A 24698-nucleotide genomic window follows, 5' to 3' on the forward strand; every position below is an offset into this window, starting at 1 on the left:
GAAAGAACAATGACATTCCTTAAGACTTTCAAACCATAAGTTTAGACCTCCCACGATTGTCCTGTCTTACTTCCTGTTACTATTCCGCTCTCCATGTTAAATGACAAAGAGTTGGAAACTTTACTTTGGTTATGGCTATTCCCGAATTGTCATTGCTGAGGTGGCTGAAAGCAGACAAGGAGGTGGTGAAAGGATGGTGGAAGGTCCTTCAAGAATATGTATATATTCTTGAATATAGAATGCATCCCCTCAAATAGGATAGGAAATCGTTTTCCTCTCAAGCCCATGTTAGATTAATAGTGAATTTTTAAATCCTGCCTCATGCATATTTTCCTATAAAAAATGTATTTCAGGAGCACCGTACTTTGTTGTTTTCTTTTCCCTGTTCTGCCTGGACATTTGCTACTACATATCCATTTAACGTTAAAAAGGAAGTGAATGACTAGAATTACTTTTCTTTTTAATTGCATATAACACTACTCTGTGGTTGCTATGCTTTTCGTTGCATTGTCACTCTCTACCATATATATATATATGCATGTATATTAATATGCATATATTTGTATGTATAACATATATGTGTATATATATGTGTGTATATATATTGAGAGAGAGATATTGGAGCAATCTCAGTTGGCTCCAATATCTTCATTTCTGTGTCATTTTTTCTTTCTGTTTTTTCTTTTGTTTTGCAAACGAAGATTGTGCGGTACTGGAAAAAGCTGTTATAGGTGAACAGGGGCTATACTTATCTTTTGTTCCCATTCCAGTAAAGTGTCATCCATGTTAGAGGATAATTGTGTTCCGACTGTGCTTCGTTGCATTTCCAAGTCTCTATCCTGTCTCACCGAACATTGGTACTGCATTTAAAATTCATAAAGTTCTATCACAACAACAAAAAGTTTGTGCAAATACTAAAATGACAGGTTTTAGTCATTTGCAGGAAGATACCCCTGCTAATCTAAACAAAACTGCGGGTAACCCCCGAGTGTCATAACTAAAGACTCTCTGGGATCACACTGGGTGGTGAGTCACAAAGGGACTGCATAGGTTCCCCATCAGTTTCGTGAATGGTTTTATATATTACGAATTATTTTGAAAATAATGAATTATTTTTATATGTTATATGGCAAACATATTTTCTATTTATGTATCATTAACGTAATTATACAATTAATAAACTGGTATAGACCTTCTATCAATATTTCACAGCATATAGTGCAACTAAAGTCTATTACTTGATTGACATTTATATATTAGCATTAAAACAAAAATATATGTCAATGAGAAGAGATGGCCAATCAGACAACGTATAGGAGAAGGAAAGTCTCAGACAGATGTGGTCATTGTCCATCCCAGCACTTACCACAAGAAAGGGAAGTTGTCCTCATCTAAAGCTTTAGTAAGTTGATCCCTTCTGTTTAGCATTGCTCCTCCCTGCTGTTGAAATGGACGGATCCGGCTACCTAGTAGTGATAGAAAGCATTATAATCATGCAGTAGACTTCCTCACTTTAATTGCCACACGTGCCAAGCTACCCTTTGATGACTTACAGTTTGCTTTGTGTGCGGGAAAAGAATGCACTACTACGGACAAATTCTCTTAACACTTATTTGTATATCTCATTTAGGTACTCATTTTCAGTTTGATGAATGGTAATGTAAATCTGACTTACCAAATTGCAGCAAGCACAAACAGCCCATGGGCTTCTGATCCTCTTGTATTTTGCTTGTATTTTCCTAAGTTCCATTGAAATGACTGTCTTGGTTTAACCCTGAGTCAGGAAGTCCATCTCCATTACGTATTTGTTTAAGTTTGGGGTTTATGTAATTAAAAAACCAAAGTTTGACAGATGATTGTTTCACTTTTAAAGTCATAAGTTGTATGTTACTAACACAAGCTGCTATTTCAGAAAATGGAAAAAAAATCTCTTCAACTATGTTTATTTCCACGTGTCCACAGGAAGTCCAACACAATTGCCAGCTTCATAGAATATCATTTTGTGCAGATGATAAAACTGACAAGAGGATATTCACTTTCATATGCAAAGATTCTGAATCAAATAAACATTTGTGCTATGTATTTGACAGCGAAAAGTGTGTAAGTATGCCAGATGTTTTAGGGTGGTTTGTTCTGTTTTACAATCCAGGAACTGTCTTGTTTCCGACATTAGTGAAGTATTTGGAAATGAATAAGGTCTGCAAATACTTAAACACACTAATAGATCCATCCTGTCATGAGAATATGCTCCAAGATTTCATCCTTAACTAAATTCTCATGTCAGGAACACAAGCTTACATGCAAATTTCTTTCCTTAGAATATCATGCCTGCTTACGTTATGCATTTGTTTATCTTATAATCATAATTTATTTGTAGTTTATTTTCAAGTATAAGTTAATAAGATTCACATCATGCAGAGTAGTGATGAGCAGAGTATCTTTTTGTCTGGAATGTAATACATCTGATGAAAATAAATTTTAAACTCCAGGAAGTAAAATCTTTATGGCTTCTTTAAAAACAACTAATACTTTGAAAATATGGTTTTTAATTTTCATTATTCAGAAAACTTAATATGTAGAATCATATGTATGTGTGGGTTAACCTGTGAGTGTAATCTAAACTTCTTAGCAAATACGAACTACCAGGGAATTCCAAAATGAAGTTGTGCCACAGTTTTTTAATCTCCTGGAATCTTTTGGAAAAACTTGTGTCTTGATTATAAGCATAAGCTAATGCTAATCATAACCTAGTCTGAGGTCAGTTACAAAACATGAGATGTGAATTCCACACACACAGTGCAGCTATTGATGGCTTTAATGAAGGAAGAACATCTAACCTCAACAACACTCTTGGCTTAGGCAGGAAAAGACCTTAATTCATTTTTTTGCTCATTTTTCATACTGTCAAGAATGTCAAAGGACTAATATCGTCACTACTATACAATTTATTTCTCTGTTTTCAGTATGTGAGCTTCTTGAAAATTCATACCTTTTTATTTGTCCACATAACTCCTACAACAGGTGGACAGTAGATGCCCAATGAGTTTTTCCTTATAGAAAAAGACCATGTGGAATTTTTTTTAAAGTAGAATAAGTTCTGTGTATCTTTTGAGCTGTAGTGCTGTAAAAAGAAAAACCAATGTGCTAAATTAATTGGCATCAAAATGTCTTTTGAGAATTTTATGAACATCATGGGACATCTCATCAGAAAAGTATGTGTACTCATCTAACAAATACTATGTGCACAATAAGGCAATGAAGTTCAAGTTGTTTTTGAAATTTATCTTATTGCATGAATGCATTATATTTAATATTCCAAGTGCTTCCTGACTATGATTGTTTGCAGACATTTTTCTCCTTGTGATTGAGATTAAAGTAGATATTGTCTATGTGTAAGATATAATAACCTTGTATTACTTTCACCAAGAGGTAAATGTAGTAGTCTTTCTTGGCTTACACATTGAAATAAACTTCCCTGAGGTCCTTTGGAATAGTCATAATCAGAGACCATTATAAATATTAGGCTTCATACAGTTTTGTGTCAGCTGTTTTATCTTTCTGTATTTGATCCCCATCAAAATTGTTTACATGATGATTTAAAACATAAGCGTGCCAGAATCCCTGTTTCAAAAGTATAGGCTCTGCTGCTGCCTGATCATAATTGTTTATAATTGATTTCTATAATTTCAATTCCTTGATACATTATGCTCTTTGGATATAGCATATTAGCTTTCTTTTTTTCTTTTCTTGAAGGTTGAAAGTAATCCCTTAAAGCCTACAGCAATGGCTCACAAATGTTAGTGTACATAATGTTCATAAGGAGGGTCTTTTAAAATATAGATCTTTGGTTAAAAGATCTATAAAAAAAAGATCCATTAAAAAAATAAGTTCATATTGATTGGGGTTGGAGCTCAGGAAATCTACATTCAGCAAGTTCACCAGGTGATTCTGCTACAGGTAGATGAAATCTGGGCTTTGAAAAGCAGGGGTCTAAGATATCTCTCCAACTATAAGTTGACATTACATTTATGAACTCAAAGAGGATACTTTAAGGTTTTATTTGCTCTAATGATAATAATGACTATTCTACATATATTTTATTTTTTCCATGCTATTTTCTCTAATTTTTATTTTAAGTAACAAATCATAGAGTAGCATTCATCCCATCCTGCCATATTACTGTCATATCTGTACCTGTTGCGGAGACCATCTGCTTTTCCCGAGGCCCTATCTTTTCAGCACTTCTGTGACTTTACTGAGCATTTGAAAGGTAAATGAAACTTATCTTAGCATTAGCATCCTCAGCCCTGTCAAGCCGTAATGAGGAGGCTGAGTGAGGAAGCTGAGACTCGATCCCCACCAGGCCGTGAGGAGGCAGTGTCCTGCCGTTCATTCCCATTCCCATTCCCCTACTGGAACTGTGTCGGAGTGAGCCACCCAAGACACAAAGTTTAGATCATTTCTAGAGTCTCATGTGATATCTAAACTACCCAGGGTTCAGTTAAAAGTCACTCATCACATTAAGAAACAGGAAGATCTTAAACTAAATGAATAGAGATGACCAATAGATCCCAACCCTGAGATAAGAGAGATATTAGAATTACTAAAGATTTTAAAAGCACCATCATTAAAAAAATACAATGATACACTTCAAACAAATTATTTTTCCAGGAAATCTTATCAAGGAAATAGAAATGCTAATCAAAGAAAGAGAATATAAAAGGAAACCTATGTACTAAAATAGACCATGCCTGGGACTATAAAATAAATTTCAAAAATTGATTGTCAAAGAAAGGACAACAAGGAAAGCAATCTAAAAATCAGTAAAAGGAAGATAACAGAAAAGTCCTAAAAAACTTATAAATGAAACATCACACTTGTAAACATTCCATATGTCAAAAAGGAATTTGCAAATGAAAAATTTCAAGATACCATAAATTACATATAAATGAAATAGAACAAAACATTTTTGTGATTCAGATAAAATAGTACTGAGAGTGAAATATACCATATATATAACAAGTTAATACATTAGAAAAAGGAAAGTCTCAAATCATAATGTAAGCTCCCACCTCAAGTATCCAGAAACCAAAATGTCAAAATAAATAAAAAGCAGAAGGAAGAAAGTGAAAGAGATAAGAAATTAATAAAACGGAAAACAAAAAGCATAATCAATGATACAAAGAACTGAGTCTCTGAAAGATCATAGAATTAACAACAATTGGTATGATTGGCAAAGGGAAAAAAATAACACACAAGTGACCAATGTCAGGAATGCAATAGGACATTTCACTGCAGACACTCCAGTAGCAAAGAATAATAATAAGATGCTATAAGTAATTGTATACACATAAGTTTGATAAGATAGATGAATTGAATCAACTTTCCAAGAAAAACAAGCTACATTATATCACCCAATATATTAAATTTATAAATTTGGTTAGCTCCACAAGTATAAAGGAAATTGAATTTATCATTTAATACTTAGTAAAAGGGAAGTGTCCAGGTCTAGATGGTTTTGCTGGAGGAATCTACAAAATGCTTAAGGAAGAATTAACATTCTACACACCCTGTTTCAAAAAACAGAGGAGGTGAGAGCACTCCCCAATTCATTGAAGAAACTAGTATTCCCCGAATAGCAAAACCAAAAAAAAACCCAACAGACCAAACTATATTCCTTAAGATTACATATGCAATGATTCCTAACAAATTATTAACAGATATAATTCAGCAAACTATAAAAAGAATTATACACCAAGACTAAGTGGAGATTGCTCCTCCGATGCAAGTCTTCTTCAGCAAATATCCAACAATGTTGTAGAAAATCATATTATATTTAAAAAATATTAAAAAACCCAACACTCATTCATGATTAAAAACTGTCAGAAAACAAGGAATTATTATGTATCTTGACTATATTAATATTAGTATTAATTGGTTGTGATGTTCACTAACTAGTGTTTGTAATATGTTACTATTTGAGGAAGTACATAAAGGGTATACAGGATATCTCTATTATTTCTTAAAACTCTATAAATCTAAAATGATCTCAAAATAAAAATAAGCTTTTTATTTTGAGAAATAAATTATGGCCTATTTGGACTAACCTTTTCATCACATTTTAAGTAAATCCAGGCAAGAGAGATTTAGTGCCTTTCCCAGAGTCATGGATCTAAGTGGTGACAAAACCAGAACTATAATACCGTAGATTCCCATTTTTACAATCTTTCTATCATATTACTTGCATGACTGTGATGCCTCCGTAGTCCCTCCACTCTTAATGGGGCCTGTATTCTATTTACTCATTGTGTTTCATATGGTTAATACATCTGTGAATTTCTAAAAGCTGCTTGAGATTTAGATAAAGGCCTGTCCTAGTATGCTGCAAAGCTAGAACTCACTTTATTAGTATCGTCATGCTGTGCTATTAACATTTAATGTTTCCCTGGCCAGTGTGGCTCAGTTGGTTGAGCCTGGTCCCTCAAAGTGAGGGTTCGCCGGTTCGATTCTTGGTCAAGGCACATGCCTAGGTTGTGGTTTCGGTCCCTGGTCAGGGTATGTGTGAGAGATAACCAATTGATATTTCTCTCTCACATGTATGTTTCTCTCCCTCTCTTTCTTCCACCCCCTCTCTCTAAAAATAAATAAATAAAATATTTAAAATAAAGACTTAATGTTTACATAACCTCTATAGTCATCTCATTAAGCTTCAAAAATGAAATTAGAGTATGGATACATAGTGTAGGGCAAAACACTGTGGGTTTATTTCTGGACTCTCTATTCTGTTCCATTGATCTATGTGTCTTTTTTTATGCCAATACCACAGTTTTTTTTGTTACTATGGCCTCATAGTATAGTTTGATATTAGGTAGCATGATTCCTCCATCTTCACTCTTTCTCAGGATCACTGTTGCTATGAAGGGCCTTTTGTGATTTCTACATATCAATTTTATAAATAAAGTAATAATAATAAATTTAGAAATATTTGTTCTTGTTCTGTGAAATACATCATTGGAATCTTGATAAGAATTGTGTTGAATCTATAGATTGTTTTGGGTATGGACATTTTAGTGCTGTTAATTCTTCCTATCTTTGAACACAGTATGTGCTTCCACTTATTTTTGTCTTCTTCAATTTTTTTCTTCAATGTCTTATAATTTTGAGTACAAATCTTTTACATCCTTGGTTAGACTTATTCCCGTTTTATTATTTTTGAAGAAGTTGTAAATAGGATTGTTTTCTTAATTTCCCTTTCTATTAGTTCATTATTGGCATATAAGAATGCCAACTGATTTCTGAATATTAATTGGTATCCCCATACTTTGCTGAATTCATTTATCAGATCTAGTAGTTTCTTGGTGGAGTCTTTAAGGTTCTTTATGTACTCTATCATGTTATGATAGAGCAAAGAAAGACAGTTTTACTTCCTTCTCTCCAATTTGGATGCTTTTTATTTCTTCTTCTTGTCTAATTGCTGGGTCTCGCACTGCAACTATGTTGAATAAGAAAGGTGAAAGCGAACATTCCTGTCTTGTTCACAGTCTTAAAGGGAATGCTTATAGTTTTTGCCCATTAAGTATGATGCAGGCAGTGGGTTTAATGGCTTTTATCATGTTTATCACCCTCTCTTCCCACTTTGCTGAGAGTTGTTATTATAAATGAGTGTTGGATTTTATCAAAGTCTTTTTCTGTATTTATTGATATGGTCATGTGGTTTGTATTCTTCATTTTGTTTATGTAGTGAATCACATTTATTGATTTGTGAATGTTGTACCAACATTTCATTCCCATAATCAATCTTACTTGATCATAGTGTATGATATTTTTGATACATTGCTGTATTCAATTTGGTAATATTTTGTTGAGGATTTTAGCATCTTTGTTCACCAGGGATACTGGCCTATACTTTTCTTTCTTTATAGTATCTTTATCTGTTTTTGGAATTAGAATAATACTGACCATATAAAATGACTTTGGGAGCCTGCCCTGTTCCTGAATTTTACATACTATTTTGAAGGAGAGGTGTTAGCTCTCTCAGAATGCTTGGTAAAATTCACTTGTTCAGCCATATAGTCCAAGACTTTTGTTTGTTGGGAGGGTTTTCATTTCTGTTTCAATTTCATTAGTTGTAACCTGTCTATTCAGATTCTCTGCTTCTTCCTGATTTATTTTTGGAAGATTGTATGTTCCTAGGAATTTATCCATTTCTTCTAGATTGTCCAGTTTGTTGGCATATAATTGTTCATAATATTTTCTCAAAATCCTTTGTATTTCTTTAGTGTCCATCGTTATTTTTCCTCTTTCATTTTTTATTGTATTGGGGTCCTTTCTCTCTTTTTCATGTTGAATCTGGTTAAAGGTTTGTCAGTCACATTTACCTTTTCAAAAAACCAGCTCTTGGATTCATTCATCTTTCATATCATTTTTTACTCTCTATTTCTTTGATCTGCTTTGATCTTTATTACTTCCTTCCTCTACTCACTTTGGGCTTTGTTACCATTTTTTCAAGTTCCTTTAGATGTGAAGTTAGACTGTTCATTTGAGCTTTTTCTTGCTTTTTTGAGATACACCTGTAATGCTATGAATTTCCTTTTTAAGATTGCTTTCCCGGTGTCCCACCGATTTTGGGTTGTCGCTTCCTCATTTTTATTTGTTTTAAGTTATCTTTTGATTTCTCCCTTGATCTCTTTATTGACCCATTCACTGTTTAATAATGTGTTATTTTGTTTCCATGTCTGTGTGTTTTTCAGTGTTCTTGTGATTGATTTCTAGTTTGACACCATTGTGTTCAGAGAAAATGCTTGATATGATTTCAGTCTTCTTAACTTTATTGAGGTTTGTTTTGTGCCCTAGCATATGGAATATCATTGAAAACATTCCATGTGCATTTGAAAAGATGTATAGTCTGCTGTTTTGGGGTGAAATTCTCTGAAGATATCAATTAAATTTCTTTGTCCTAGTGTGTCATTTAAGGCTATTTTCTCCTTATTAATTTTCTGCCTGGAAGATTTATCCATTGAAGTTAATGGGGTGTTAAAATCCCCAACTATAACTTTATTTCTGTTGATCTCTCTCTTTATGCCCATCAAGATTTGCTTTACATGTTTAGATGCTCCTACTTGGGTGCATAAATGTTTACTAGGGTTATATCCTCATGATGAATTGTTCCTGCTGTCATTATGTAGTATCCTTCTTTTTCTCTTACTATAGCCTTGGTTTTAAAGTCTATTTTGCCAGATATAAGTACTGCTACCCCAGATTTTTTTCTTTTCCACTTTCATGAAATATCTTTTTCTGGTCCTTAACTTTTAGTCTTTGTATATGTTTCTATTTGAAATAGGTCTCTTGGAGTCACCATATATATGGGTCTAATTGTTTTATCCATTCATCTGCCTTCTGCCTTTTGTTTAGCACTTTTAAGGTATTTACATTTAAGGTGATTATTGATACATATGTAGTACCATTTTATTGTTAAACCATTTTCCTTTGTTGTTGTTTCTTCTTCTTCTTCTTCTTCTTCTTCTTCTTCTTCTTCTTCTTCTTCTTCTTCTTCTAGCGAGCCCTTTTACATTGTTGCAGTACCGGTTTGATATTAACAAACTCTAGCTTTTTCTGATCTAGGAATTTCCTTATTTCTCCTTCAATTATTTTCTGGGTAAAGTAGCCTTGATTATAGGTCCTAGTTTTTATCACCTTGAATATTTCATGCCATTCCTTTCTGGCCTGAAATGTTTCTGTTGAGTAATCAGATGACAGTCTAATTGCAGCTCTCTTGTAGGTTGCTACCTGCTTTTCATTTGTAGCTTTTAGGATTTTCTCCTTGTCTTTAAACCCTGTCATTTTAATTGTGACGTGTCTCAGTGTAGGCTTCTTTAGGTCCAACTTGTTTGGGACTCTGAGGTTCCTGGGCTTGTATGACTTTTTCCTTCACCAGGTTAGGGAATTTTTTGGTAATTTATTCAAATAGGTTCTCAATCCCTCGCTTGGTCTCTTATCATTTTAGTATACCCATGATATACATATTGTTATGTTTCATTTGTCCAAAATGATTCTTAAGCTCTTCTCATAATTTCTAAATTGTTTTTTGTCTTTTTGCTGCTCTGTCCAGGTGTTTTTTCCTACCTTGTCTTCCAAAATATTGATTCAGTCCTCTGCTTCATCTAACCTACTGTTTATTCCTTCCAGTGTATTATTTATTTCAGATATTGTATTCTTTATTTCTAACTGGTCCTTTTTTGAGGTTTCTATGTCCTTTTTCATGCTATTGAGTGTCCTTATAATCATTAAACTCCATATCTGATAAATTGCTTACCTCCATTTCATCTAGTTCTTTTGGAGAATTAGCTCGTTCTTTCATTTGAGGTCTGTTTCTTTGTCTTCCCATTTTGGCTGCTTCTTTGTGTTTCCTGCCTTGGCGGCTAAATGGATCAGCTGTTAATATAACTAAGCTTAATCTGCAGCCATACTTAAGTACCACAGGGTGGGGCAGAGTAGTTCCTGTGGGCTGGACTATTGCTTCCCCTCAACCTGATGCTATTCCAAGAAGAGTGCTCTGCCTGAGAAAGATGGGTTCTACAGTATGGGGAATGACTTAGCACATGGATCCTGGTAGCTATTGCTTCATTTCTCTCCCCTGAGCTATGAGCTCCAAACTCTCAAGGTTTTTAGTCCACTCTGCCCTTCCTCTGCTGAAGTCCAGGGTCAGTGGCTGCAAATGAAATGTTGTGTTTTGGTCCTTTGAGAGGCTCTCTGCATCTCCAGCAGTTTCTTCTTGGCAGACAGAAACGCTGCTGCTTTTCACAACTGGATGTTATCTAGTATCCTCTCAGGCTTTGCTGCTGTAGTCTGGGGAGCCCAGCTTGGGGTGTAGTACCCACACTTCTCTTGGGGTCCACCCCTGACTGCCAAGTATCCCTCCACAACTTCAGCTGCCACCCATGGGAGCTCAGCCTTCCCTCTAGCGTCTCCACACTCTCTATGAGTCACATTGGGTGAAGTGGTTTCTTCTGTCTGTCCTTGACTATAAGGCTTCTCTCCAACTAGAGTTCACTTGGTTATTCAAGGTGATTTCTCTACAGTTGAAATTCTAGACTGGTCCTGGGAGAAGGCTAGTATAGATTCCACTTACCCCTTGCCATCTTGGATCTCCCTACAATTTCTTTTATATATATATATATATACTACATACACACACACACACACACACACACACACATATATATATAAAACACTGGGTATTGAACTTGATAAAATTTAAATAGTAGCCCAATAAACATATGAAACTATCACTTCACCTCCATGTTTTTTATTTTAATTATGTGAAATCGAATGTAAAATAAGGCAAAGTTTGAAACTTCTTTCTTCTTAACTAATTGCAAAGAAGGGTTCATGTGACAAAAGAATCATACAATATGATTACTAGAAGAAATCATTCATTTTCTGTCTTTTTACCAGATTTGTTTATTTGCAATCTATTTATTATATATATTCTTGTTATATTTCATGTTTGCCTTGTAATAATTTTTGAAATAAAATATTTTTGAATTTTAAAGTATTCTTGCTCTTTAATATCACATGATCAGAGGTTAAAATGAATCCTCTTAGCTTAGTCAGCTATAAAACTAGGGTAATATAATGGGAATTTAAATTAAGAAGACATTTTTCCTATTCTTTCATGAGATGAATTCACATAGGAATTATATAGGTACTTGAAGTAAGAGCTTAGATTATTGAGACTTTGCTTTTTTCCAGAGCATTAACCCAATTTGTATGCATCCCTCATTAGTTTTTTATCACAATTTCATATATAACTTCATATATAATCTAGGCATATATTTTGCATTTTTTAGTTAACTGGGTTAAACACTATAAATATTTTTTATGGCAACAGACTTCCTTAAACAAATGTGAACTACTAAAATGACAATGTCTTAATTAAATAATTGAAGCTATATTAATAAAGTATATTTTCAATTTAGATGGCTCATAGCATAGCACAAAGTTAGAATTTGCAGATTAGTGGAAACTTGGCACTTTTAACACTTAATCTTATTAACAGCTTTTATGTTATCTGGAGGTCTTAGAATTTAATAGGACACTTTTGTTCTGCATTCAATTAATGCCTTTACCAAACTTCTTTAAGTTAACAAAGTAAATATTTAATGTTTACATTGTGCAAGATATGATATCAGTTAAGAAGTGAATGGAAAAGGAATAGGGGATGAACTTAGGGAATCTCTAGCAGTTTCTAGTTGATAGACCAGTTTGTAAATCATTATCCTGTCCAGATTCAGAGGATAGATATATTTTGTTCAGTCAGCACTGATTTTAAAAATACTGTTTGCTATCATTTAAGATTGGGGGATTTTATGTAAAGATTCAGATTTCTGACCTCATCTGACATATTTGACATCTGACATCTCTGGGTTGGAATTGTTCTTTTCCACAGTCAACAGTTAACTGGAACTGAGTAGCATTTGCTTCATGTGGGGAGGGCATGCCTCAAGTTCTCCTCAGCACCACCCAGACAACCTCATTCAAGTTACCTGCCAGGTTTAACCGGCCCTCCTCACTAGGAAGAGGAAACAATTAGCAAAGCAATGAGAAACCACAGTTGGCACTGTGCTTTCATGTCACAGGCACTAGGTATCTGAGGAAGAAAGGAAACAAACAAGGATATGAGAGATGAGAAGTGGGATAGAAATCCTGTTTCCAGTTTCAACGCTATTCATTTAATTGCCAAAACATTTTTTCTATGTTGTGCATCAGTAAGCATTGAATATTATGAGAGATGACTTTGCTCGTTTACCACAACTCTACCCACAACTATTGCCCCTTTAAAGTACCTCATGTGAATGTTTTTCTTGATTCAAAGAACAGTCTGACGTATTATTAAAATGCAACTCTTCTTTGTTTTATTTTTACAAAGGCTGAAGAAATAACTTTAACAATTGGCCAAGCGTTTAACCTGGCATACAGGAAATTTCTAGAATCTGGAGGAAAAGATGTTGAAACAAGAAAACAGATTGCAGGGTTACAGAAAAGAGTGAGTAAACTAAACTTTTTTTCACATTGATGGGATGTAAGGACAGGGAAACTTGCATATCATCAAACAAATTTAGAAGGCCTGCCATCCAATTTCCCCCACACTGATTGGATCTGCTTTCACTGTGTTCCTATAATTTTTCATTACTGATCCCCTGCACAGTTTTTAACCATTTTATATTGAATTCCCACAAGAACTTAGTGTTCTCATGTGACTTTGCTTCACTTCCTGATGCTTCTCATGGGGATCAGAGCAGCAGAAGCAGCAGATGCTGGGTAAGTGGTTTCCCATGCAGATCAGATTCCTTTGTAATTAAATTACACCCTTTCTCCATTCTCTTCAAAATCATCATAAGCAAGTTTCACTGTCTTGTGGTTATACTCCAAGATTATGGGTACAGATTGCACGGTGCTACAAGAAACATAGAGATGAGGCATTAGGAACATGAATTTTGCACACAACTAAGAGCATTTTATAAATATAATATGTCTGTATAGTGACTGAGAATTCTCTTTCCCAAACTTTATCAAATAATACAAAAGAATACATTAAAATTAAATATATGAAATCCCATTCATTAATGCAGTCATTATAACAGCCAGTATTTTCCAAGAATAAATTTCTGAAGGTTATTCAATAATCATTTGCTCTTTTAGATTCAAGACTTAGAAACAGAAAATATGGAACTTAAAAACAAAGTGCAAGATTTGGAAAACCAGCTAAGAATAACCCAGGTATCAACATCGCCTGTAAGTATAAGAGTATGTGCATGTTTTCCTGGGAAACAAGGTATCCTAGAGATAAAACATCTCTGGATCCTCAGCTCTGTGATATTTCTAGTACTACTCTGTGATCATTAATTAAAAACTACACATGGGTAGAGATAAAAAATGCTAAACAAGGTTGATTTAAAAGTTACCTAAGTAGCTGAAATCAGAGTTATTTTTCTATGCTACTCGTTTCACTTTTTTTTCTAGAATAATTCAGCCTTCAATTTTTTTCGTTGTTGCATATTTGTTTTATTCCTATTGATTACTGTTTCCTGAGGTTTGCTTTAGTGACCCAAAACTGTATATCCTTGGAGTACTAAGCTTCATTCTAGAAACTAGACTGTTAACAAGACCAAATTGGGTTTCTTACATCACATAGCAGGAGTTCCCACAGGGGACACAGTGGTACTTCAGACACTAAACTGAATGGTAGTCTCTGCAGACAACACTCGAATGTTTATCATTAAATTGTTTATTTGTGGTTTCTCATACAGTTTAAATCCCATTCCCAATACCATGTGTGATACCATTATTTTGTGATTTTGGCTAAGAGAAATTTTTAGAGGGAGATGGAACTTAAAACTATTTTTTCTAGGCAAAATATATTTAGGATATTTTTTGAATCATCAGTACTGATGATATTCTGCACTAAAGTGTATATTTTATTTTGTAATCTAAAAATATTTAATACATAATTTATAGCATTATACTGAGGTGAAACACAAATACGGCATTTGTAAACTTTTGAAAAGAATTTTTTAGCAAATTTTTATTTGCAAGTTCATTTTGGTGTAATCACGAGGCTAACTCAACAAACACTTTTAGCATATGTGTATATATTTTGCCATCTATGACTAGAATATCTCACCAGTTCACCAGGAAGAATGCTTCTATGAGAAGTTATATTTAGGGCTTCAAATTTGGTGTGCCCTGGAAATGGACACACCAAATTCCTTTCCTTTACACTTACGCTTTCCCATCTCCCACCCTGCAGCAGTTGGTATTTCCATTGCTTGCCATGTAGTTTGTGACTGTGGGGCCGATATGGCTGAGGAGAGGGTAGGAGTGAGGTACTTACATTCCCATGTACCTTTGTTATGCACAGTGAGGTGTTGGAGCATCCTCTTCAGGTTCTGGCATATTTTAATATTCTTTCCTACATTTTTATCTTCACTACCATTATTATTTATTTCTTATCACAATTATAATTTTTTGTTTGTTCGTTTTTCTCATTTTAAAGGAACAGAGAGCATCAGCTCAGACTCCTTCAACCTTTGGGCCCCATATGATGCAACACCCTACTGGGTCTTGTTGAAAGTCATATTATAAATCATCCTGTGACACAAATTAAGAGTATAAAGATAAATGGAGGAAAAGTTTTTCAAGTAGTCTTCATAAGGTGTTGTTCTTGGAATTATTGAGTATGAAATCTAGCTTTATTTCAGTCTTTGTGTTTATAAATGAGTAAGGTAAGATCCTTTGCCATTTAAATGCAGAGGAAAAGCTGTCCATTTTGTATCCTCTTTCCCTAAGAGAGCTAAGGGTATCATGTTAAGGAATGAATTTGGGAGGAGCAGAAGGATTTGGGACGTGTGGATTAAAAACTCACTCCCCCCTTTTATCTCCTGAAAGCAGACACTGCCCTGGACAAGCACTGGGGCAACCGAGAAGAAGGTGGGTCAGGTTTAGGGTTGTGCCTGCGCCTTGGTTACATCACATGGCTGCCAAGTGAGCTTCATAAATGGCTAAGGGTAGGAGGAATGAAGAGATGGCACTTGTAACTTTCTGTGACCTTCTGACTGAGATGGCCATTACAGGCCATGAGTGAGAATGTTGGTATGTAAATAAACACAGACTATCTGTGAGTATATTCATGTATTCAGCAATTCTCATTGGTAGAGTCAGTTATATTAAAAAAAGCACAATTATTCAAATAGCCAGTTATTTAAGTGGATTAACTCTCCTGAAGTTGTTGTTTAATAATTTTTATAGGCATTGTGTTCATTTCAGTACTGAATGTGTTTCAGCAGAATGTGTCAAAGGCTATAACTAAAAGATTAAATTAGAAAAGAAAAATTATTTTTTCTAAACCACTCTTTTGAGCATAATGAGTTCAGTGTTGATCACGTTCAATGTTGATCAGTGATCATTGTGCAAATAAATCAAATTATAAATGACCAATCTATTTACATTCTTTTGCCACTGTAGCTTTTTTTTTGCATTTTTTCTTTAACTTTCAAAAAGGTACTTGTCTCATTCTCAGGCTCCTAAAGTCTTATTATGTGATTTTTGAATTTGCTGATACACCAGAAGATGTACATCTTTTTGAAGATAAAAATAAAATGCATTTGATTCTTAAAAGAAAATAAACTCAACATTTTTGAATTGTTAAAAGACATATGATTAACTCAAAGTCATTTGGAAATATTGTTATAGGTACTTATTAACATACTTTAAATTTTTTTAAGGGAATATCACCAAATATTTTTGCCTTTTATTTTCTATTTTAGTCATGTAGCTGTGAAATGTATTAACATAATGCTAAGTGAATCTATTTCACATTTGTTAAAATTAGCTCCCAATTTTCTGATATTTTAAATAAAATTAAATTACCTAAAATTATTTAATAAGTATGAAATGTTGACATGCTTATAAATATCCACTTTTCTGAAGGTTTGTTAATGATTTGAACTATTAGAATTTAATTTCAAAAACAATGGAAATTATAAATAATTAAAGTATGAACTTAAATATAGGTACCCCATTGTTAAGTAGCTTGCAGTGAGTCTGTAAGAGCAAATTTTTATTAAGTTAGGAATATTTTACAACTGTTCTTAGGAAATTTGAGCATCAGTTTTACAGGACAGCAAGCATCTGAGAGTGCCAGCAGGTGTTGCAAAGTTAATGCATAGTAAATACCTGTTGGGCTTAGAACTTTGGAAATGAGACTTGTGTAGATTTTGTTTGTTTGCTTGTTTGATTAGTTTTCAGAGGACTGAAGGATAGAATGCCTCAAAATTGCTAGAGTTCTCAGCAGTTTGTTTAAAGGATTAAAGGCAGCAATGTACATTAATTGAAGCAGCAGTGAAGTGAACTATGGGTCCCATCACACATTTAAATTACACTATAGATGTGTTTGGTAAATACAATTAATTTGGCACCAGATTCTCCATGAGCTTTCAGTGTGCTGTAATGAGATGGACTCTCAAGACAGATGTCACTTCACCAATGACCAGCCCTCAGTCCAACAGGAGCCAAATTTTCCTAAGTTGCACATAGGTAACTCTTTTACCATATAAAACACTCCAATTCAAAAACAATTCTCTAAAAAATAATTTAAACATTATAATTTGATTCATAAAAATAAACACATGAACAAGAATTTTCTGAAGTATCAGGATTGCTAGTCAAACACAATATAGTCCACATGAAGCAGTTGCTAGTAAAATAAAATTAAAATTAAATTAAATTTCTGATGTTAGCTTTAAAATGGTGTGTTTGGGAAGAGGGAGAAAAAGAGAACAAAGTAGGAATGGAATTTGGGGGGCTTGGTGCATGGGTTGAAAGTAATGTAGAAAATGAAAATAATGTAAATTATTGGTATGCATGTTGTTCTTTGAGTGTGTGATGAAATATCAGATAAAGTCAGTTATGGAAGCATTAGAAAAATTAAAAGAAACATTTTTGGTACAATTTTATTAGATAACTAATAGATCACAAGCCATCTTTCCTAGCAAGAGGTCTGACATTAAAGTTGAGTTTCTCTAACACAGAACAAAGATTTAAAGGAATAAGATCTTTTAATGGGAAATTTTGATGTTACAGATGTTGATTCTCTTAATATATATTAAATTGTATATTGAAATGTGAGGCCTGTTGAGTAGAATGCTATTCTTCACTCTCCTCCAAGACACCTCAAGGAAAGGTTGCTACCTTTAATCATTTACATGATACATGAATCAGTGTGCATTGGTTATGGAACCCCTTTCTGAGCAGGTGGCATTTGGATTGACAGCTGAATGATAAAAAGTCAATGCACAGGGCTGAAAACATTAAGACCTTTAACCTGGAAGACAGTGAATGAGAGCTAAAATAATCAGTTGGAAATGACATTGAAGAGAGGGTCAGGGTCTAGATTTTCCAGGGTCCTGTGAGTAAAGGTTTTGTTTTGTTGTTGTTTATTTAATTGCAATGAGTGAGCAATCACTCAAAGGTTTTAAACAGGATTGGGGGGTCATCTGGCTGCTGCATGCACCATGCACTATAAAGAAGCCGAAGTGAGGTCCACAGAACTGGCTAGGACACTATAGCAGCAGAGTAGGAGAGGGAGAGGAGTACATTGGTCTAGAATGTACTCTATCAGCTGAGATGAACGTGCTCTTCTATCAGCTGAGATGATGAGCATAGCATGATCCCTGACACATTTTGGAAGTAGAGTTGGCAGGATTTACTGATGGTTGTCTAGGGGCTGTAACATATAAGAATGGTCAGGATTGCCCCTGAAGGTTTTATCCTGAGCATGTGGGTAGTGATGCCATTTTCTGAAGTAGACATAACTTGGAGAAGGTGAACATTAAAAAAATCAGTATTTTACTTTTGCTCATGTTAATTCTGCCTACTGGACAGAGATTTTTAATAGATGTTGAATATACAAAACTGGAATTCAAGAAGGAGGTCTAGGGTTACGGGTATGGTACTTGAATGAAAAAAGTGTGCTCTTTTTCTGGCATCATGTAAAGTATTGTTTATTGTTTTAGTTAATACAGTCGGTATAAATTTGCTCCCTGTGCATTTATGGAGTTTTGTTGTACCTACAAAAAAAACAAAACAAAACAAAGCAAAAGCCTTCTTTCTCAGTATTAAAATCAAAAGACATTTCTAACTAAAATGTATATATTTAATATATATCACAAACCATTTTTACTTAAAACCAGTTCCTTATATGCATGATGAATGAAGAGCACTCCATTTTTTAATTTTCTCATGTATAAATTGGCATGGCAGGTTTTTGCTCGTACTTAACAAACAGCATGCTCCATGTCTCCTAAATATCGCTGCAGTGGTTCAATCATGGGTTCCTTTTCTGCCAAATGAAATAGCCTTTTGAGAGTACCCATGTTACATACCTCTGTATCACACTGAAATTGTAGAAATCTTTTTATTGGTTTTTAGAAATTGGGTCCTTATTTATACAGTCATTTAGATACACCGAGAAATTTCCGTTACTTGACTGTGCTGTTTGCTTTTTGCTGTGTTCTAGTGGTTTGGCAATAGATTAGAGGTTGGGTTTTCCACCATTTGGTACTGATTATCTAGCAACAATCTGATTTCCCTTTATTACATTCACATGGCAGTGTTGCCTGTATTTATATCAGAAAAAGGGTTTATTCTGTCCTTTTAGCCTCATGAATGCCTCCACAGGATTGCTGCATTATAAGATGTGGGAATAGCAAGTTAAATTGAATTGTCCCTCCTTATTCTTGCATCTGGGTGCTTACATTTTACATTTATGTCTATAGAAGATTTTAACCAAGTCAAACTATTGCCAGGAAGTTAAATGAACAAAATTGTAGTCCTAAAAAATACTGGACTTTGTATTGCTGAGTAAAATAAATGTGTCCCTTTCAATTAAACCAAGTGTTACTGGATGAAATTCTGCCTCTGCATAATCAACTGTGTGGCCACTGATTAGACTTGATAAGACAATTATAACCTAAATGTGTATTTCATTGTGGGTAAACAGACCTGCCTGTTCATCTTCCTCTAGTGTTTTCTCAACTACTATTGAAGTTAAGATGAGCAAGAGCAGATTGTGAAAACTCTCAATTACACAACTAGCCAAATAGGAATCTTTAAACAAAGGCATAAATTTTAAACATGAACATAGATTTAAGAACATTTGGTGCCCATAGAAAATGATTATCGGTCCACAGCCTCATTTTCATAATTGGTCCTTGCACAAAAGATAATTCTAAAGAAGTAAACCCTGTCTAATGGGAGGAAAATGTCTTCCATTCCAGTTCTGACCAGGAGTACCTGATTAAGTCACTCAATCTCTCCTTGTTTCAGTTTTCCTCTTGGAGATATGTAGATGATTACATTCATTCAACTTCCAAAATTCTCGTAAGAACATACAGAGTAATAGGTTTTCTAACTAAGAGACCAATATAAGCAAAATGTGGATCTAGAAATCTGGACAAAAATAAATCCATGGTGCTATAAGTTCTAAATTTCTAGAAGTTGTTACGTTTATGGCTTATTTTATTCTTAATTATATCTTATTGATTATACTATTATAGTTGTCCTGATTTTTACCCTTTTGCTCCCCCTCCACCCAGCACCCCCCACTCCCTCACGTAATCCCCCATCATTGTTCATATCCATGGGTCATGCCTATAAGTTCATTGGCTGCTCCCTTTCCTTTGCTATACTTGACATCCCCGTGGCTGTTCTGTAACTACCTATTTGTACTTCTTAATCCCCTCACCTCTTCACTCATTCCTCCACATGATGTTGACAATGTGCCATAACAGTGGAATTTAAAAGTATGAACCAGCATAGCAATATAGAAAGTACTAGAACATTTTACATTACAGTTATATTCTCCATCTTTAATGTTATTTATTATCCACATTTTAACTAGAAAATTTTAATGTATATATATATATTATTGTTTATGCTGTTACAGTTATCCTATTTCTTTCTCCCTTTTATTCCCCTCTGCCTTGTATCACCCTTCCCACCAGCATTCCCCCCTTCCCCTTAGTTTATGTTTATATTAGTTCTTTGGCTTCTCTATTTCCTATACTATACTTAACCTCCCCTGTCTATTTTGTACCTACCATTTAGGCTTCTTATTCCCTGTGCCTTTTCCCCTATTCTCCTATCCTCCTCCCCGCTGATAACCCTCCACATGATCTCAATTTTTGTGATTCTGTTCCTGTTCTAGTTGTTTGTTTGTTTGTTTTCTAGGTTCAGTTGTTGATAGTTGTGAGTTTCTTGTCATTTTACTGTTCATATTTTTTATTATATTTTTTATAGATAGGTCTCTTTAACATTTAGAATATTTTAATTTAGATATCTATGGTAAAAATAGAAATTAAAAGTTTACTTTTAAAATGTATTTCTAAGTAGAATTTTATACCTCTATTATTTTAATAATTTTGATAAATCATATTTTAACCTTAACATTGTTCACATTTTTAAAAGGATGTTTGAAAGTTTGTATCACCAAAACAACAGCATAAAATAAAAACTTGGTATTATTCTGATATTTCTGATATTACATAGATATTACCACAGAAATATTTAATTCAGTATTTTTGTTTATACAACATTTACTCATAAGATTCAAACCTTAAAACATTTTATTTAGGCAGAGCTCGAAGTTGAAATAGTCACCATTGCCTGAATTTACTGTCACTACCTACTGAAAGAAAGAGTTATAAAACTACAGGAACAATGAATCTCAAATATGGGCTCTTGTTGCTAATGTCTTAATGTAACTTCTGCATAATTAACAGCAATATTTGAGCATAAAATTCCTCATTCTCAATAGTATAATAATTCAGATCCTGTGCATCTTTCTAAACACAGAAACACTTGGGTTACGGCATCAGCGATTAAACAGTGATGCCATGAACTTCTGTGGAAAGTCCAAAAATTTTGGTTTCTAGCCATCTGTCAAAATATTGACAGAACCTCCAAAATAAAAATAGTAGACCACTTCATCTAAATTAATTTCTTAGAAAAATATAATATCCTCACCAATTAAAAATGGCAGCTCAAAAAATGACTAATTTCTGAACCCTTAAAGTTAGAGACACCACTCAAAATATCTAGTGCCATTTAGGTGCTATATTGAAATATTCTTATTCTCATTTAATAGGCCTAATAGTTTGGTGCAGAATCAAAAACTACTGAAATATATCTATATGTAAATACACTTGGCTTAGATTTCATTCTTTTAAGGAATCAGATGTAACATTAGTTCCTTGATCTGAATCGCTTCTCAGTGAGGAATCACAGATTCAAATGTCAGCAGAGCTCACATGTGACATAAATGTGTGAAATGGGAATGTGTTTAGTAGCATTTAATTGGAGAGCATACACTTCACTTAAAAAGCACAGCAGATACTCAATGCAAGTCAATTATTTTCATGCAAGTTTGTGAACCCACATTCTAGATCATCTAACTTCATAAGAAAAGCCCTGGTTTTTAATGTGAAGTCTCTAAATATTTGCCTGCAAGCAACTGAGTCAATAGTAAAAGGAACCTGTGTGACCCCCACTCCCCCTCACAAAATTGCCTGTTGACCACATCTGTATACTGATGACATCTGTATTAAAGATTACTGGAAGGAAATCTGTGATCGATAATGTTAGAGACTTGCACTTTAGATACCAAAAGCTATTGATAGATATTCCTGCTTTACCATTTGGAAAATAAAAATACCTCTTAATTGGAGTATTTAAATACTTGGTTTTGTCATCTCATATAGATTCTTCTTTTGCATAGCTATATATTCTCAGAGGAATTTGATGCATAATATTAGTACCATGATAAAATAAATACTGAAGCACTTTTAACTTACGTTATATTGGTCTTCAGTTTGTTTTGAGAGGTGTCTGGAAAAGGTAGCTTGGCCAATACAAGTCATAAAACAACACAGAGTACTGTCATTTATGATATAAAAGCCATACCAAGAACAACATACTCTTAATATCTTATTTGGTTTTACTCAGTACAGACATCCTTATCAATTTACAGTTTAAGTTAAAAAAATTTCTCTAGCATAACTTGGACAACAAATACTCATAGTATAGCTCATACTCCAATGTATTACATATAGCATTTTAGAACAACAAACTTTTATTCACAAGGAGCTTACAGTTGTCACCTGTAATTAAAACATGGCCACCAATCAATATTATACAATACATTATTTATGTAGACCAAAAAGTAGACTTACAATTATGTGTAGATACATACAAACATATACATATCTGTGGATTAATAAATAGAGCACCATGACGATCAATAGGGAAAGCAATGAGTATATAACTTCATGCATATTAATAGAGTGATAGATTATTTAAGTCAGACTATCCGAGATTTTACTTCCCAACTGAGCCCTTCCCTCAACTCCAGTCTCTCAGTTTCCACTGCCTTCTTTCTATCTGTGCTTCTAGAAATGTGTGAAGAGGTGGTTCCTAGCTTAAAGATTTCCTTCAAACTTGTTGATCTTCCTAACTGTAAATTTAGTTGCAACCTTACACGGTCAGGTTTATCAAAAGCCAGATTCGTGTTGGCTGCCTCCAAGTACTATCAGTGTTGAAAAATCTTTCCAGTATGATTTGTAACTGATGAGTCTGGCTCCAGGCTAAATCCTATAGGTGATTTTTCAGACCCCATCATAGGCAATTACAAAGGCAGCACCTGGCAAACCAGGGAGCGGGGGTGTGGGAAGCTGTCTCCCAGATTTAGTGCATAGTGTGGGGAGAAGGACTTGAACCCCTTCTAACCCAAGGCCAGACATACAGCTGCAGGCCTTATCCAGGTGCCTCCTTTCAGAAGCCTCCTTATTGGACACTCTGGCCAAGGCCTCTCTTAGGTGCTTCTGCTGAGACCACCTTATCTGGTGGCCTTGAGGACATTTTTCTCTACTATGACTTTGTAGTACTTTTCTACTCCTTGTCTTTTCCTCTTTCCCTTCCCCTGGCCTGTCCTTGAGTCCTTTTTCCTCAATCCCTCTACCCCCCGAAAGAAGAAAAATCTTATTGGGGACAGGGAAAAATCCCCTGTCCCCACCCCTCCCAAAAAAACCAGCAGGAATCACTTGTTCATAGCTCCCTCAGTGGAGAGACTGTACCCTATTTCTGCACTGATACTTCTGATCTTTGCGCAGTGCCATTTCCTGAGAAAAAATGGGATATTAACAGAGCCAGTACCTTCTTTCTGGTTTTTTGTTTATGCTATCGTAGTAAGTGAGTAAAACCCTAATAAGTCCTTTCATTTTGACTTATTTTTTACTATTGTATTTTTTTCATTTCCATTTATTCCTCTTATACCCTCCTCACCCTTGCAGTCAACACACTGTTGTCCATGTCCTTGAGTCCTTTTTCCTCAGTCCCTCTACCCCCCGATGCAATCCCTTCAATAGCTGTCAGTTTGCTCTCTATTTATGAGTCTGTCTCTATTTTTTCTTTTTAGTTCAGTTTGTTCATTAGACTCCACATATAAGTGAAATCATATGTTATTTGTCCACGTCTGGAATGGCTTATTTCACTTATATAATGTCTTCCAAATCTATCCATACTGTTACGAATAAGATTTTTCTTCTTTTTCATGACTGAGTAGTATTCCATGGTGTACATGTCCCATAGTTGTTTTATCTGCTCATCTACTGATGGGCACTTGGGCTGCTTCTAAATTTTGGTGATTGTAAATAACACTGCAATGAACATAGAGGTGCTTATGTTCTTTGAAATTAGTGTTTTGAGTTCCTTTTGATATATTCCCAGAAGTGGGATCACTAGGTCAAAAGGCAGATCCATTTTTAGTTTTTTGAGGTATCTCCACACTGCCTTCTATAGTGGCTGCACCAACCTGCATTCCCACAAATAGTGCAAAATGGTTCCTCTTTCTCCATATTCTCTCCAGCACTTGCTTTTTGATTTATTGATGATGGCCATCCTGACTGGTATGAGGTGGCATCTCATTGTGGTTTTAATTTGCATTTCTTCGATGATTAGAAATCATCAACAAAATAAAAAGACAACCATGAAAATGGTCAATACATCTGATAAGAGGTTAATATCCAGAATTTATAAATAACTTATAAAATTCAACACCAAAAAATAAACAATCCAATTTTTAAAAA

The 24698-nt window shown here is 34.4% G+C and overlaps 1 protein-coding gene across 4 annotated transcripts in view; it reads left to right on the plus strand.

Annotated features, from left to right (window-relative positions):
* The window catches only part of GULP1 (GULP PTB domain containing engulfment adaptor 1), a 217486-nt gene that overhangs the window by 177267 nt on the left and 15521 nt on the right, over positions 1-24698 (plus strand). For 2 of the 4 annotated variants that reach the window (XM_037162974.2, XM_037162976.2), the window contains exons 7-10: positions 1963-2100; positions 12929-13045; positions 13240-13320; positions 13702-13794. In XM_037162974.2, the coding sequence (XP_037018869.2) occupies positions 1963-2100; positions 12929-13045; positions 13240-13320; positions 13702-13794 (429 nt within the window). The remainder of the gene's footprint in view (positions 1-1962; positions 2101-12928; positions 13046-13239; positions 13321-13701; positions 13795-24698) is intronic. The other 2 variants (XM_053665219.1, XM_037162978.2) reach the window with 1 other exon arrangement.

The sequence above is a fragment of the Artibeus jamaicensis genome, unplaced genomic scaffold (genome assembly GCF_021234435.1).
Source record: "Artibeus jamaicensis isolate MK-2021 breed Jamaican fruit bat unplaced genomic scaffold, CSHL_Jam_final contig_391, whole genome shotgun sequence".
NCBI lineage: Eukaryota > Metazoa > Chordata > Mammalia > Chiroptera > Phyllostomidae > Artibeus > Artibeus jamaicensis.